This window comes from Balearica regulorum, chromosome Z (genome assembly GCF_011004875.1).
Source record: "Balearica regulorum gibbericeps isolate bBalReg1 chromosome Z, bBalReg1.pri, whole genome shotgun sequence".
NCBI classification, from domain to species: domain Eukaryota; kingdom Metazoa; phylum Chordata; class Aves; order Gruiformes; family Gruidae; genus Balearica; species Balearica regulorum.
The window spans coordinates 2209587-2221321 of record NC_046220.1 but is presented as its reverse complement, the minus strand read 5'-3'; the positions used below and the strand labels follow the sequence as shown (position 1 = coordinate 2221321).

The 11735-nt window shown below is 48.4% G+C and overlaps 1 protein-coding gene across 1 annotated transcript in view; it reads left to right on the top strand.

The window, feature by feature from the left end:
• NR2F1 (nuclear receptor subfamily 2 group F member 1) overlaps positions 1-8697 on the top strand; it is a 10778-nt gene extending 2081 nt beyond the window's left edge. Inside the window, 9 exon segments of the mRNA XM_075740022.1 lie at positions 1780-1812; positions 1815-2053; positions 2055-2120; positions 2122-2199; positions 2202-2246; positions 2248-2274; positions 2276-2309; positions 7358-7542; positions 7544-8697. Coding sequence (XP_075596137.1) covers positions 1780-1812; positions 1815-2053; positions 2055-2120; positions 2122-2199; positions 2202-2246; positions 2248-2274; positions 2276-2309; positions 7358-7542; positions 7544-7639 — 803 coding nt within the window. The 3' untranslated portion in view covers positions 7640-8697.
• The last annotated feature ends 3038 nt before the right edge of the window (positions 8698-11735 follow it).

Below are 11735 nucleotides of genomic sequence, written 5' to 3'. Positions count from 1 at the left end.
GATTTCCTGCCCTTCTTTCTCCTCGAAACGTATTTTCTCGGTTTACAGTTAAAGTTTACCCTGTGACTGTCGTTAAAGATGTCTTAGAGTCACATCAGCGAAACAGTCAATTTTGCGGAGCGGGGATTAACTACTGCCTTAATTGGTTTTAAAATTATATTTTATATGCCATAAGAAAGGAATGAAGGCTGCTCCAGATCTGAAAGAGCTCGGCAAATATGACGACTTCATTGGTAGCTTCAGGGGCTGTTGGTAGGCGTCTGGAGAGAAGGGGGGGGGGGGGAGAAAAAAAAAAAAAGAGAGAGAGAGAGAAAAAAAGAAGGAGGAGGGAAAAAAAAACCCAAGTTAGAATTGTGCTCGCAGTTAATGAAAAATAACTGCCAAGTTTACAAGCAGATTGAAGAGGGAGAGGTGGGCTGGAGGGCAGCAGGAGAGAGGTCCGGCCCGAGAGGAGAGGAGGGCTCAGTAGGGAAGAAAAAGAAAGTTGAGAAAATGTGGCACGCCGGAAAGATGAGTGATCTGCGTGTGCGTGTGCCAGCGAGCGTGTGCGGGTGTGCGTGTGCGTGTCTGTGTGTGCAGGGAACAAGCCTGAGTAGCCGTATCTTCCCTTGAAGTTACCTTTGTTTACATGGCATGCGGCTGCAAACGCTGGCACGGATGGAGTGAAACACACGCACACGCACACACACACTAAAAAAAAAAAAAAAAAACTTTGGTCAGCTTTCGGGACTCGAGGCATGCTTACGCTCTGTGTGGAGATGGTTAATGAATCCAGTGTTTTTGCAGTTGCAAGCTTGTGCATTCACTGTGCAACGCTGACTGCAGGCTTTTGCAGTGGCAACAGCGCACCAAAGATATTAATTACACCGTCCCCTTTTTTTTCCACGAATGTTTGGCTATTGTAAGTTCGGACCTTTTTGTTTTATTTCCCCCTTTCCCTTGATAATATTTAATCTTTCTCTTCCTTTTAGCAGGCAGAACTTTGCTGGGCGGGGGGGGGGGGGGTCCTCTATGGAAAGCTGGTTCTGTGTAATAAAGTTAGCAGTGGGGAGCTGGGGGGCTGCGACCTGTTCCAGCTTGAAGGGTAACGACGTGGTATTTTTGAAGAATATGGACGCAATTGTTTTTATGAATTATTTATTTTATTTTATTTAAAAAAGCGACACAGCAGTTCACTTGTAAATCTCAGTGCTACCAGGGCAATCGGCTGGGATCCACAACAGAGCTTGGCTATATTTTTAACAGCTGGCTGTGATTTTTAACCCCACTTTCTCACCACCCGGAGGATTTCTTTGATTTATTTTTTTTACGTGCGGGGCTGCCTTTTGTTGCGAGAGGGGAGGGGGGCCGGTGGGGGTGGGGGGGGCGGATTTGTCTTGTTTGCCTTGGCTTTTTTTTTTTTTTTTTTTTTTTCCTTTTCTTTTTAAGCTGTGTTTATTTTGTGAAGCCTGTCTGCATTGGGGGAGGAAGGGGGGGGGGGGGAGCGGGGCGGGGGGGGGGGGGCGCGCTTGGCTGCCGCCGGGCTGGGGCTGCCTGAGCAGGGGTCGGGCCGGGGCCGGGGCCGATGCCGGGGCCGGGGCCGGGCGGGGGGGGCGATGCAGGTCGGCTGCAGCTGCCCGGCTCCGCATGCCTCTGTCTGTCCGTGCCTGTGCGTGTGCCGGGGGCGAGGAGTGGGGGAAGAAGCCGGCATTGTCTCCGGCTGGCTGGCAGCGCCGCCGGGGCGATGCCTGCGAGCCTCCTGGATGCACATTTCCTCTCCTTCTCTCCTTCTTTTGTCAGCGGTTCAGCGAGGAAGGATGCCGCCCACCCAGCCCAACCCGGCCAGTACGCCCTGACCAACGGCGACCCCCTGAACGGGCACTGCTATCTCTCGGGATACATCTCCCTGCTGCTGCGGGCCGAGCCCTACCCCACCTCCCGCTACGGCAGCCAGTGCATGCAACCCAACAACATCATGGGCATCGAGAACATCTGCGAGCTGGCCGCCCGCCTGCTCTTCAGCGCGTCGAGTGGGCCGCAACATCCCTTCTTCCCCGACCTGCAGATCACCGAACCAGGGGTGCTTGCTGCGGCTCACCTGGAGCGAGCTTTTCGTCCTCAACGCCGCCCAGTGCTCCATGGCCCCTCCATGTGGCCCCGCTCCTGGCCGCCGCCGGCCTCCACGCCTCCCCCATGTCGGCCGACCGCGTCGTCGCCTTTCATGTGACCACATCCGCATCTTCCAGGAGCAGGTGGAGAAGCTGAAGGACGCTGCACGTCGATTCGGCCGAGTACAAGCTGCCTGAAAGCCATCGTCCTCTTCACCTCAGGTGAGGGGGCGGGCGGGGAGAAGGGGGGTGGGCGTCGTGGAAAAAAAAAAAACAACCCATCAAACAAACAAACAAAAATCCTACCTGCGGGAAAAAAATAGAAAAAATATTAAAATTGGGGTTTTTTTCTTTTTTTTTTTTTTTTTTTTAAAGAAAAGAGGCGGAAGGCCGAGGTCGGTAACAGCGCCCCGAGGGGGTACGCCCTGGCCCAGGGATCGACTCCCCCCCCCCCCCCAGCTCCACCGATGTTGGTATTTTAAACACACACACCCCCCCCAAGAAATAATACTAAAAAAAAAAAAAATAAAATTAAAATATCAAATTAAAGTGGATGGCGGTGGGAAACATGCATGTTAACAATTTTTCCCTGTGATAGATGGTTCGAATTAACTAGCGGGAAAGGCATTAGCGTCGCCTTTGAAGTGCTCTGGTCGTAGCCTATAAGAATATAATACGTCTTCTATTATTGTAACCTGCGAGGGAGAAAATTTATAAACATCAAAGGCGAACGATGTGAAGGAAATATAGGAAATGGAAACAAGGCAAGAATAAGGGGCCTGGCAGTGTCATTTTTTAAATTATTATTCTAATTATCGCCACGATGGGGCTAATTGCCACTTGTTCTGCTTGTTTGTTGCTTCTTATTTTTTCTTTTTCTTCCCCCCCCCCCCCCCCCCCCTAACCCCATCCCCTTGCTCCTCTCTTGTCCCAGTTTCCTCCCCCCCTTTTTCAAACCGGTCCTCCCGGTTAGCGATACCTAAAGAGCTCCGATAAATCTGGCTTAAAACTAGGCGAGGCAAAATTAAAAGCATTCCTGAACAAAGATGGCAAATCGTTCAAAGGCCTTGTTTAACAGTAAGCAGTTTATAATCCATCAATATTTGTTGCCTTTCATGCAATGAAAAATAGTATTTACATTGTATTAAAATGACTCCTAAATTTGCACAATATTGTAATGTAGCAATGTAGTATTAATATCGATTTGAACATCGGATAATTTATTTAGACAGGAGTATCTAATTTGTATGCAGGGTGGTCGGAGACGTGTACTGTGACTGCCCCCTTTTACTTCCAGTGCAAATGCAGTCTCGTAGCGTTGGAGGGAATATTTCTTTGCAAAGGATAAAGTGCAGATCTTAAAACAAATGGAAGATTTACTGATAGCCAGCTCGAACATTTTAATGTATTTTATCTTAATAACTCTCTTGATGGAAACATGTTTTTCAAAAGTGACAAAGAGACCCTGCCGGCAATTTATCAGGCTGATTTAACTCCGCAGCCTGCCTGCAGACTCACAGACTTCCCTTCCCATTCATTTCAGGGTGCTCATCAATCAAATAGGGACAGTTGGGGGAGAACCCTTTTTATTTTTTTTATTCCCCCCCCCCCCTTCTTCTTTCTTTCTTTTTTTCTTTTTTTTCTTTTTTTTTTTTTCTTTTTTTTTTTTTTTTTTTTTTTTTTTGCCAGACCCAACTTTGAGAGATTCTTTCCCAAGCAGAGGGGGGCCTGGGCCTCGTTCCTCGGCTCCTTCCACCCGCCAAAGGCCCGGGAAGGCGAGATTGCCCCAGATGGGCACAGATTGGGGGTGGTGGTGGTGGTGGTGTGTGTATATTTTATTTTTTTCTCTCTCTTTCTCCTTCTTACCTCCTTCCCCCTCCCCCCCCCTTTACCTTCCCCAAACGATCGACCTTGGCTCCAAACGCGGTTAGTGGCTTTAGAGGAGCCTTCATTTACATATATTAGGAACAAATGTGGTAACTAAATGTTTGCGAGGGGAGAGAGAAGCCCCTTCCCACAATGGAGCGGAGTGTGAATGGGGTTGTGGAATGGGAACAATAATATTATTTTGGAGCAGGATTCGCACGGGGCATCTCAGAAAATGGAAATACAGCTGTCAGGAATAATCTACCCCTTACCCCCATCCGCACATTTCCACTTTTCACTAAACTTGTTTTGATTGCTTAGCCAGAGGGGAATTCATGGGAAGCCTTTCTCAAAGTCATCCAACTTTTAAACAAACTTTGACTGATGGAAAAGACATTTTTAGGCATATTGTCCTAAGTCGTTCACTAAGGACTAAGTATTTAAAGCGGGCACTGGGTTTCTCCTGTTGTGGTTTTTACATTCGGGCTCCGCGATAGCACTGTATTTAATCCGTAAAATTCTGGACACCATCCAATGACTGGGTCGTGACCAAAACCTGCTCCTTCCTTGCGTCTCCCCCCCCCCCCCCTTTTTTTTTTTTTAACTTTTAGAGTTATTAATTCCTGCACCTACCTTTTCCTCATCATAAATAAACGTTTCCAGGAAGGGACCAAGCCAGATAACATAAATCCAATAAATCTATTGCAGCGCAATAAGAACTTTGATTTCTAGTTAGATGCCAGCTGATTACATCTATATTTTCTGAACACTAAACTCTTCTGAAAGCGTAACATGAAATACATTCCCGCCACTACAAAGGGGAAGGCTGGAGTGTGGTGAACAGTAATGGTTTATTTATTTACATAATTTCTTTTTCCATAGACTGTAGGAAGAAATATAGAGCTTTCCCTTATTGACACACTGCCATATAAAAAAGTGAGGCACACACAGGATTTTCACATTAGCCCGCTTTCTGAGATGGGATAATAATTCACCTCCAGTAAACACGGATTGCATTATTTCTCCCCACGGATTGCACCTCTCCCGACTCCATAATCTAATGGAGCTGTGCATCCCTTAATTATTATTATTTTTAATCCCGTTCTGAGGGGAGAGTTAAGCCTTCCCACTGCCACCTTTAAGGATGCGGAATAAAACCCGAGGAAAGGCATATGCCAGACCATTTAAAATAATTAAAGCTCAATAGATATTATCGGCATGAGAAAATCCTGAGTGCCTGGAGGTCTAAGGCAAAACCCAAGGCGTATTTTTTCTAAAACTGCACCTCTCCCCAGGCTGCCGCCCTTCTAGCGAACAACTTCCCCGTCCACATTGTCCAGTGACCTGCAGTTATAGGTGCACTTATCGTAAATATCTGATAAATATTTTACTAACCTTAAGGGTATGACATATGGGGCATAAAGAAAAAACCCTGCTAGGGTGTCCACTAAGACCCTTTCATATTGCATTGTGTGGAAGTTGAATAGGATCCTAATGCATAATGGGCAGATAATGCATGTAAAATAGCAAGATATATGTAAATATGGAGTGTGATTTGTGGCAATCAACATATGAACAGGCCTGTGGTTTTGATATATATTGCAAACTAGAACAGGCTCGAGCTTTTGATAGATATATATGTTGCAACGTGGTGCTTTAGATGTTGCGAAATATCGTTGCGTTTAAAGGTACAGTATGGATTAGCAGAGCAGCCTGGCTCAGATAATTGTGTATCTGACGGATGCCAAGTCCGCAGCTTAGGTCAAAGGTTCTCCTCCTCAGAAGTTCCTGAATTATGGCTTGTTTTATTTTGTATTTTTGCTCGAGGCCATAGTATTGTAGATGAAGGTGTTCAGAAATCTTTGTAAAGCCAGTTCTTGATATGGGAAGGCTTAAACTTCAAAAATCCACTTGCAACAGATTTTTTTTTAATTTTTTTTTTCCTTTGAATAATTTGTTGTGTCTTTCCAGGGTCATAATTCTACATTCACAATTTTGTAATGTCCTTTTGGGGACCATTAACATGCATTAATTCATATACGGATCTATATATTAGCAAATGTCTGGCTTTGATCTGTGTTAAACCGCACTGCCAGCTGACTGCCTCCCTCTGATCCTGATGGGTTTTTTTTCTTCTTTTTTTTTTTTTTTTTTTTTTAATATTTATTATTAATCTCGAAACAATGTGGATGGTTTTCAACCATCCAGGCATACCCACCACTTTTCCACGACTGCGGTTCCCTGCCACAAGTCCCTCAACAAGCAGCCAGTGCACGATTGTCCCCTAGTTTGGGTTATGTGTGCAGAGAGGTAGGATGTGTATGTGTGTGTAAACGCACAGATGCATCTATACCTCTGTGTGTACGTATGCACACACGCACACACACGAGATAGCGCGTATAGGTACAAATGCACGGATGTGAAGGTTTCCGCTCTCGGCTTAGCGTGCGTTTGCCCAGGGACGCATCATTCTGCAAAGGTGCCAAGGGTGTGTTTCTGGCTGTATGCGTGCCATAGGGACCTATAGGGAGCAAGTCTCTCAGGCCACATTTAGGCAAGGCTCTCCCCCTCCAGCCGTCCCCAGCTTTGTGTCTGCGAGCTGCAGACGCCAGCTCAGCGCAAATCCGGACTAACCCAGCCGTTTTTTCCGCCGGTTTTATAGCACAGCCCGCAAAAAACGCGGCCAATTTGCGATCGCTGCCGGCGGGTGCAGGGATAGAGGGGACCCCCCTTTCCCCCCGGCATCCCCCGGCGGCTCCCTGCCAGCCGCTGCAAGTCCCGGCCGCTGCCTGCCTCTGATGTGCAGCCATGTCAGCAAACTCCCTCTGTCTCTGTCTGCGTGTGCGCGCCTCTGCTTTTTTATCTTTATTATTATTATTATTATTATTATTATTATTATTATTATTATTATTATTTTCCCCAATACTCCCCTGTCCCTCCCCGTCGGCGTTACTTAGCGGGGGCTGGGTCCCGGTTTCCAGCAGCCCGGTGAAGGGTTCCCTGGAGCCGGGACCGCGCTCAGGGGCGCGGAGTGTCCGGGGGGGGGGTGGGTTGGGGGGGTGTGGGGGGATGGCCGGGGCCTGGGTGTGGTGATGTGTGTGATGGGGAAGGGGGGGCGGGTATGGGGACCCCACCGCACCGGCCGTGGAAATACCCCACGGGAGCGGTGAGGCGCGGACAGGTCGCGTTATTTATTTGGCGGCGGTGCGGGATGGGATGGGGTGCGATGGGATGGGGTGCGGTGGGAGTGCCCCCATCCCTGCGGCGCTTCCCCGTGCGCTTCCCCGCCACTAACCATCTCCCCCCCCCCCCCCTTCCTCCTCCTCTTCCTCTCACCCCCTCCCCCCCCTCTTCCTCCCGCCGCCGTTCCGCGGCTGCCTCCGCGGGTGCGGTGCGACGGGCAGACGCCTGCGGCCTGTCGGATGCTGCGCACATCGAGAGCCTGCAGGAGAAGTCTCAGTGCGCGCTGGAGGAGTACGTGCGGAGCCAGTACCCCAACCAGCCCAGCCGCTTCGGGAAGCTGCTGCTGCGGCTGCCCTCCCTGCGCACCGTCTCCTCCTCCGTCATCGAGCAGCTCTTCTTCGTCCGCCTTGGTAGGTAAAACCCCCATCGAAACCCTCATCAGGGATATGCTACTGTCGGGGAGCAGCTTCAACTGGCCTTACATGTCCATCCAGTGCTCCTAGAGCCCGGCCCGCACCCCCGGCGGAGACGCGGCGGAGCGGCCGGAGGCGGGAGCGTTCGCATCGAGGGCAGGTCGGGGTGCGGGGGGGTGCCCGGGAGGCGGACACTGAACAAAAGAAAGGGCCGAGTAGGAGCAGAGGTGTGGCCGTGGTGGGGAGAAGGAAGGAAGGACCTCGCGTCCGTGGAGGTTGTGGTGTTTCGCTCTTTTTTTTTTTTTTTTTTTTTTTTTTTTTTTTTTTTTTTTTTTTTGGCCTTTCTTGGGTTTGGGGTTGGTTGGTTTCTTTTGGTGGTTTGTTTTTTTGTTTTGTTTTGTTTTTTTTTTCCGGAGAGGAGGAACAAAATAATAATAATAATAATAAAAGAGACAAAAAAGCAAAAAAAAAAATTAAAAAAAAAAATAAAAACAAAAAAAATGAGTATTGAGGGGATATTAATCAAACCTGAAGGGGATACTGGATCTTCCAGGATTTATTGTGGACTGTTGTTGATATATGCTGTACAGTAACAAAGCGTTGAAACTGAACTGAACCTTGTTGTAGAATGAAAAACAAACAAGCAAGCAAACAAACAAACAAAAAAATTCCACGCGCAAACACTTACCACGAGCATTGTTACTCATTTTGTAAAATATTAGTCTTTATTTTCATTTTTTTGTAAAACTTAAACCATCGTATGCGCATAAAGAAAAAAAAACAACAAAAAAAAGAAACGAGAATTAGGGGGAAAATAACACTTTCCAAATAATTATAAAAAAAATTGTCCCTGTGTCTATGTATCTATATCTGTTTTGTATTTTTTTCTGGTTCCAAACCAGGTTTTCCTGTGATTCTATACTAATAATTTTTGATATAACCCTTTGCTTCTTATAATGAGTGCGATATATGTTGTCGACGCTGTCTTCAAGAATTAAATTGAAGTGAGAATTTAAACAAAAATTAAAGAATTTAGCCAAAAAAAATCAACTTATCACCCCACAACCCATGAGTCTTGTTGCTTGAAACATGTCAACAGTTCACCCAAAAAAAAAACCACCACCAAACAAACAAACAAAAAAAACAAACCAAGAAAAAAATCTCCCTGGATTTTCAACTAGTGTACGGTGTTAAAAGGGAGAACTTAAAAAATAATTGTGAGGGGTAACCAAGTCGTGTAAACCACGTGATGTTCCAAAACTGACTGACAATGTAAGTTTAGGGCTGAGCTGTTTGAGGCCTAGGAACGAGGGGAGCGGGTAGGTGCGGCATGATGCCATAGGTGACCTCGCCTCGCTGGGGATCTGCAGGGCTGACTCTCCACCAAGGTTGATGGGCCCTGTCATGCTGTCCTACCCTTTTTTGAAACACTTTTCCCCATCAGCTGGAGTTCTGCCAAGTTCGCACCTTGCTGCTTGTGCTTAGACACCGTGGGCACGGATTGAAGCCACCGTACGCCACCATCGCTGCGCACGTGGAGGGAGCATACTGTGGTCACCGATTCCTGCTTGTTGCAGGCGTAGTGGGTTTCTGCTTTTTTGGGGGCTTGCCCGGGATGGAATCTTTTTTTTGCTTCTTTTCCTTCTTTTCCACCACAAGGACTCACAGACCCCAGCCGTGTGCTCCAGCATGCACGCCTTGCGCTGCTGTCAGCTGAAACATCCCTCCTCACTGTTGCTCCTGACTCCAGTTGCTGTGCATGAAGGGTATTCCCCAGCCCATTAATATAGAAATCCAACTGGATGCATGCTCGTTGGGTGGCAAGCCAGCGTGTTTCATGCGTGCTCGTGTGGCCACAGCCATGCATAAAACACGGGCCATGGGCCCCCCACACCCTGGCTGTCCACCGCAGGGGCCCCGAGCTCCCTGCCAAAAGCCCCGCTTCGTTTCAGTTCGTCCTTTTTTGCAAAGAAAATTAAAATCGTTTCTGTAATGGAGCTCCTTTGAAGGTAAAGGCTTCACAATGCTTCTAGCTGGTGGTGCAGATCTCTGTAACAGCTTTCAGTGCATTAATGTTTTATAGGATCTGAGACAGAGCTGTAAGAACACATACTACCAAGGGAAGCTCTTTCTTGAACGTATTAATAAGCTGGATCTTTAAAAATAACATTCCTCCCCTCACCGCAGACACCTCCTGTGCCCTCCAAACAAGCCCGGATGAGGCATGCTTTTCAGTTTTGTGGAGTCCAATGGGCAATGTTTTCCCCTTTTAATTTGCTGTCCTCATACTCTCCTTCTCTCTCTCTCTCTCTCTCCATTTTTTTTTTTTTTTTTTTTTTTTTTTTGCATTAACAAGATCCTTCAATCCAAACCGCTCTGGGGTTTTTAATATTCTAGGCGCAGCAGATCCGAGGCGGACGAGCAGCTCTATACAGTAGGCACTTATAGCTGGATAATCAACATTGCGGGCAGATCCTCTATGGGGGTAGAGCCCATTTCAGTGATGGAGAAGCGGCCTGTATTCATAGGTGCTGGGGGGTGGAACGAATGATTTCAGACCTGGGCACATAAGGATGGGAATTAGACAGACAGACAGACACCCTCCCTTTTCTCACTCGCATGGACGACAGCTTTGTTCCTCACCCTGGTCGCCTTCCCTGGGGCAAAGGGGGTCCAGCAGCCCCTCCGGGCTGGCAGTGGGGAGCGAGCGGGGATGCTCAGCCCCGGGAGGTGCTGAAAGCAGCTCTTCAGCATTTGCTTTTTGGTGAGATGGGTGACTGAGGACCCAGATGGATTAGCAGTTAGAAACAAACAACCAACAACAACAACAAAAAGCAAAAAAACAACAAAAAAACCCCACAAATAAAAAAAACCCAAAAAAACCAACAAAACAGCAAAAAAAAACCAACAAAAAAAATAAACCAAACAAATGGGGATATCGGAAGAGAAAGACGGTCTCGGTTTCTTCCAATGAGATGTAAATATATTCATTACAGTGTTATCCCACTGATGAAAACAGATAAACTTTTCGTAGGTCAGAAACGTATTTTTCAATTAATTTTCATATTTATGAATAATAATAACCCACCGATTGCCAAGAAACTTGCAGGTGTAGAGGAGGTGTACGAGATGCACTTATTTCCATGTATGTGCCTAGAAAGAAGTGTTTCAATCCCTTATTAAACTTTGCTTATAAGACGGTATCGTGTTCTGAAGTGTTAACTACCCAGTCTGCGTTGTGTCGGTGGATGTTTTCCTTCGCCACGCTCCAGCCTCTCGGGCATTCATACAGCGGCTAAAAGTATTGTATTATCGCGTCACCGAGCGCTATTTGCTGGGTAAAAAAAAAAAAAAAAAAAAGAGAGAGAGAGAGAGAAAAAGAAAAAAATTAATAATTATAATATGTGAATGCGGAGAGGGGCCGGGGTCCCTCTGCAAGTTTCTGCTGACTTGTTCGTAACCTACAATATACTGCTTTAAAACCAACTACAGCTACATTTCTCCTGCCTTGTTGTCGCCGGGGGCCCGGGGGGTGCCCTCGGGGGCTCCGCGGCCCCCCCAAACTCCTCGAAGGGAGGCTCCACAGGGCACCCCACTCCATCCCTCCATCCCTGCCTGCCGCGCAGGGCTCCGCTGCCCCTCCGTGCTCACCAACCGCTGCGGCAGCGCTTCCAGGGAGGGGGGACCAAGCGGCGGGTGGGTGGGAATGGGGGGGGGGGGGGGGCCCCACGACCCTCCCACCCCAGCCCCGAGCAGCGGACTCGCTCAGAGCACGGCAGACACAAAGGGCCCCCCCACCTCATAGTTCCTCGCTAACTAGCTTGCCTCCTCCCACCGCCCAATTAGGCCCTTTTCTATATATTCAATCGAATAAATATTTGGAAATGCTGCTAAGTGGTAGGTTGAACCCGAGCTGAGGCGGGGGGTCTGCCGGGAGTGGCAGGGGCAGCACCGCGCCGGGGGTCGTGTCCCCCCCCCCACCTCCCCGCACCTCCTCCGGCTGACCCGGCGAGGGGAAGGGGATGCGGCTACACCTTTCCCGGGGCTTCTTGACATCTTCCCCCTCCCCGGGGCACCGTTTGGGCGGCTCGGCCTCTACCCACCCCCTTCACCTGCAGGGGAGAGGGCGATGAGCCCACTCGAGGATGGGGAGAAAGGGTAACCCCGGCTTTGCCCCGACGTCTCC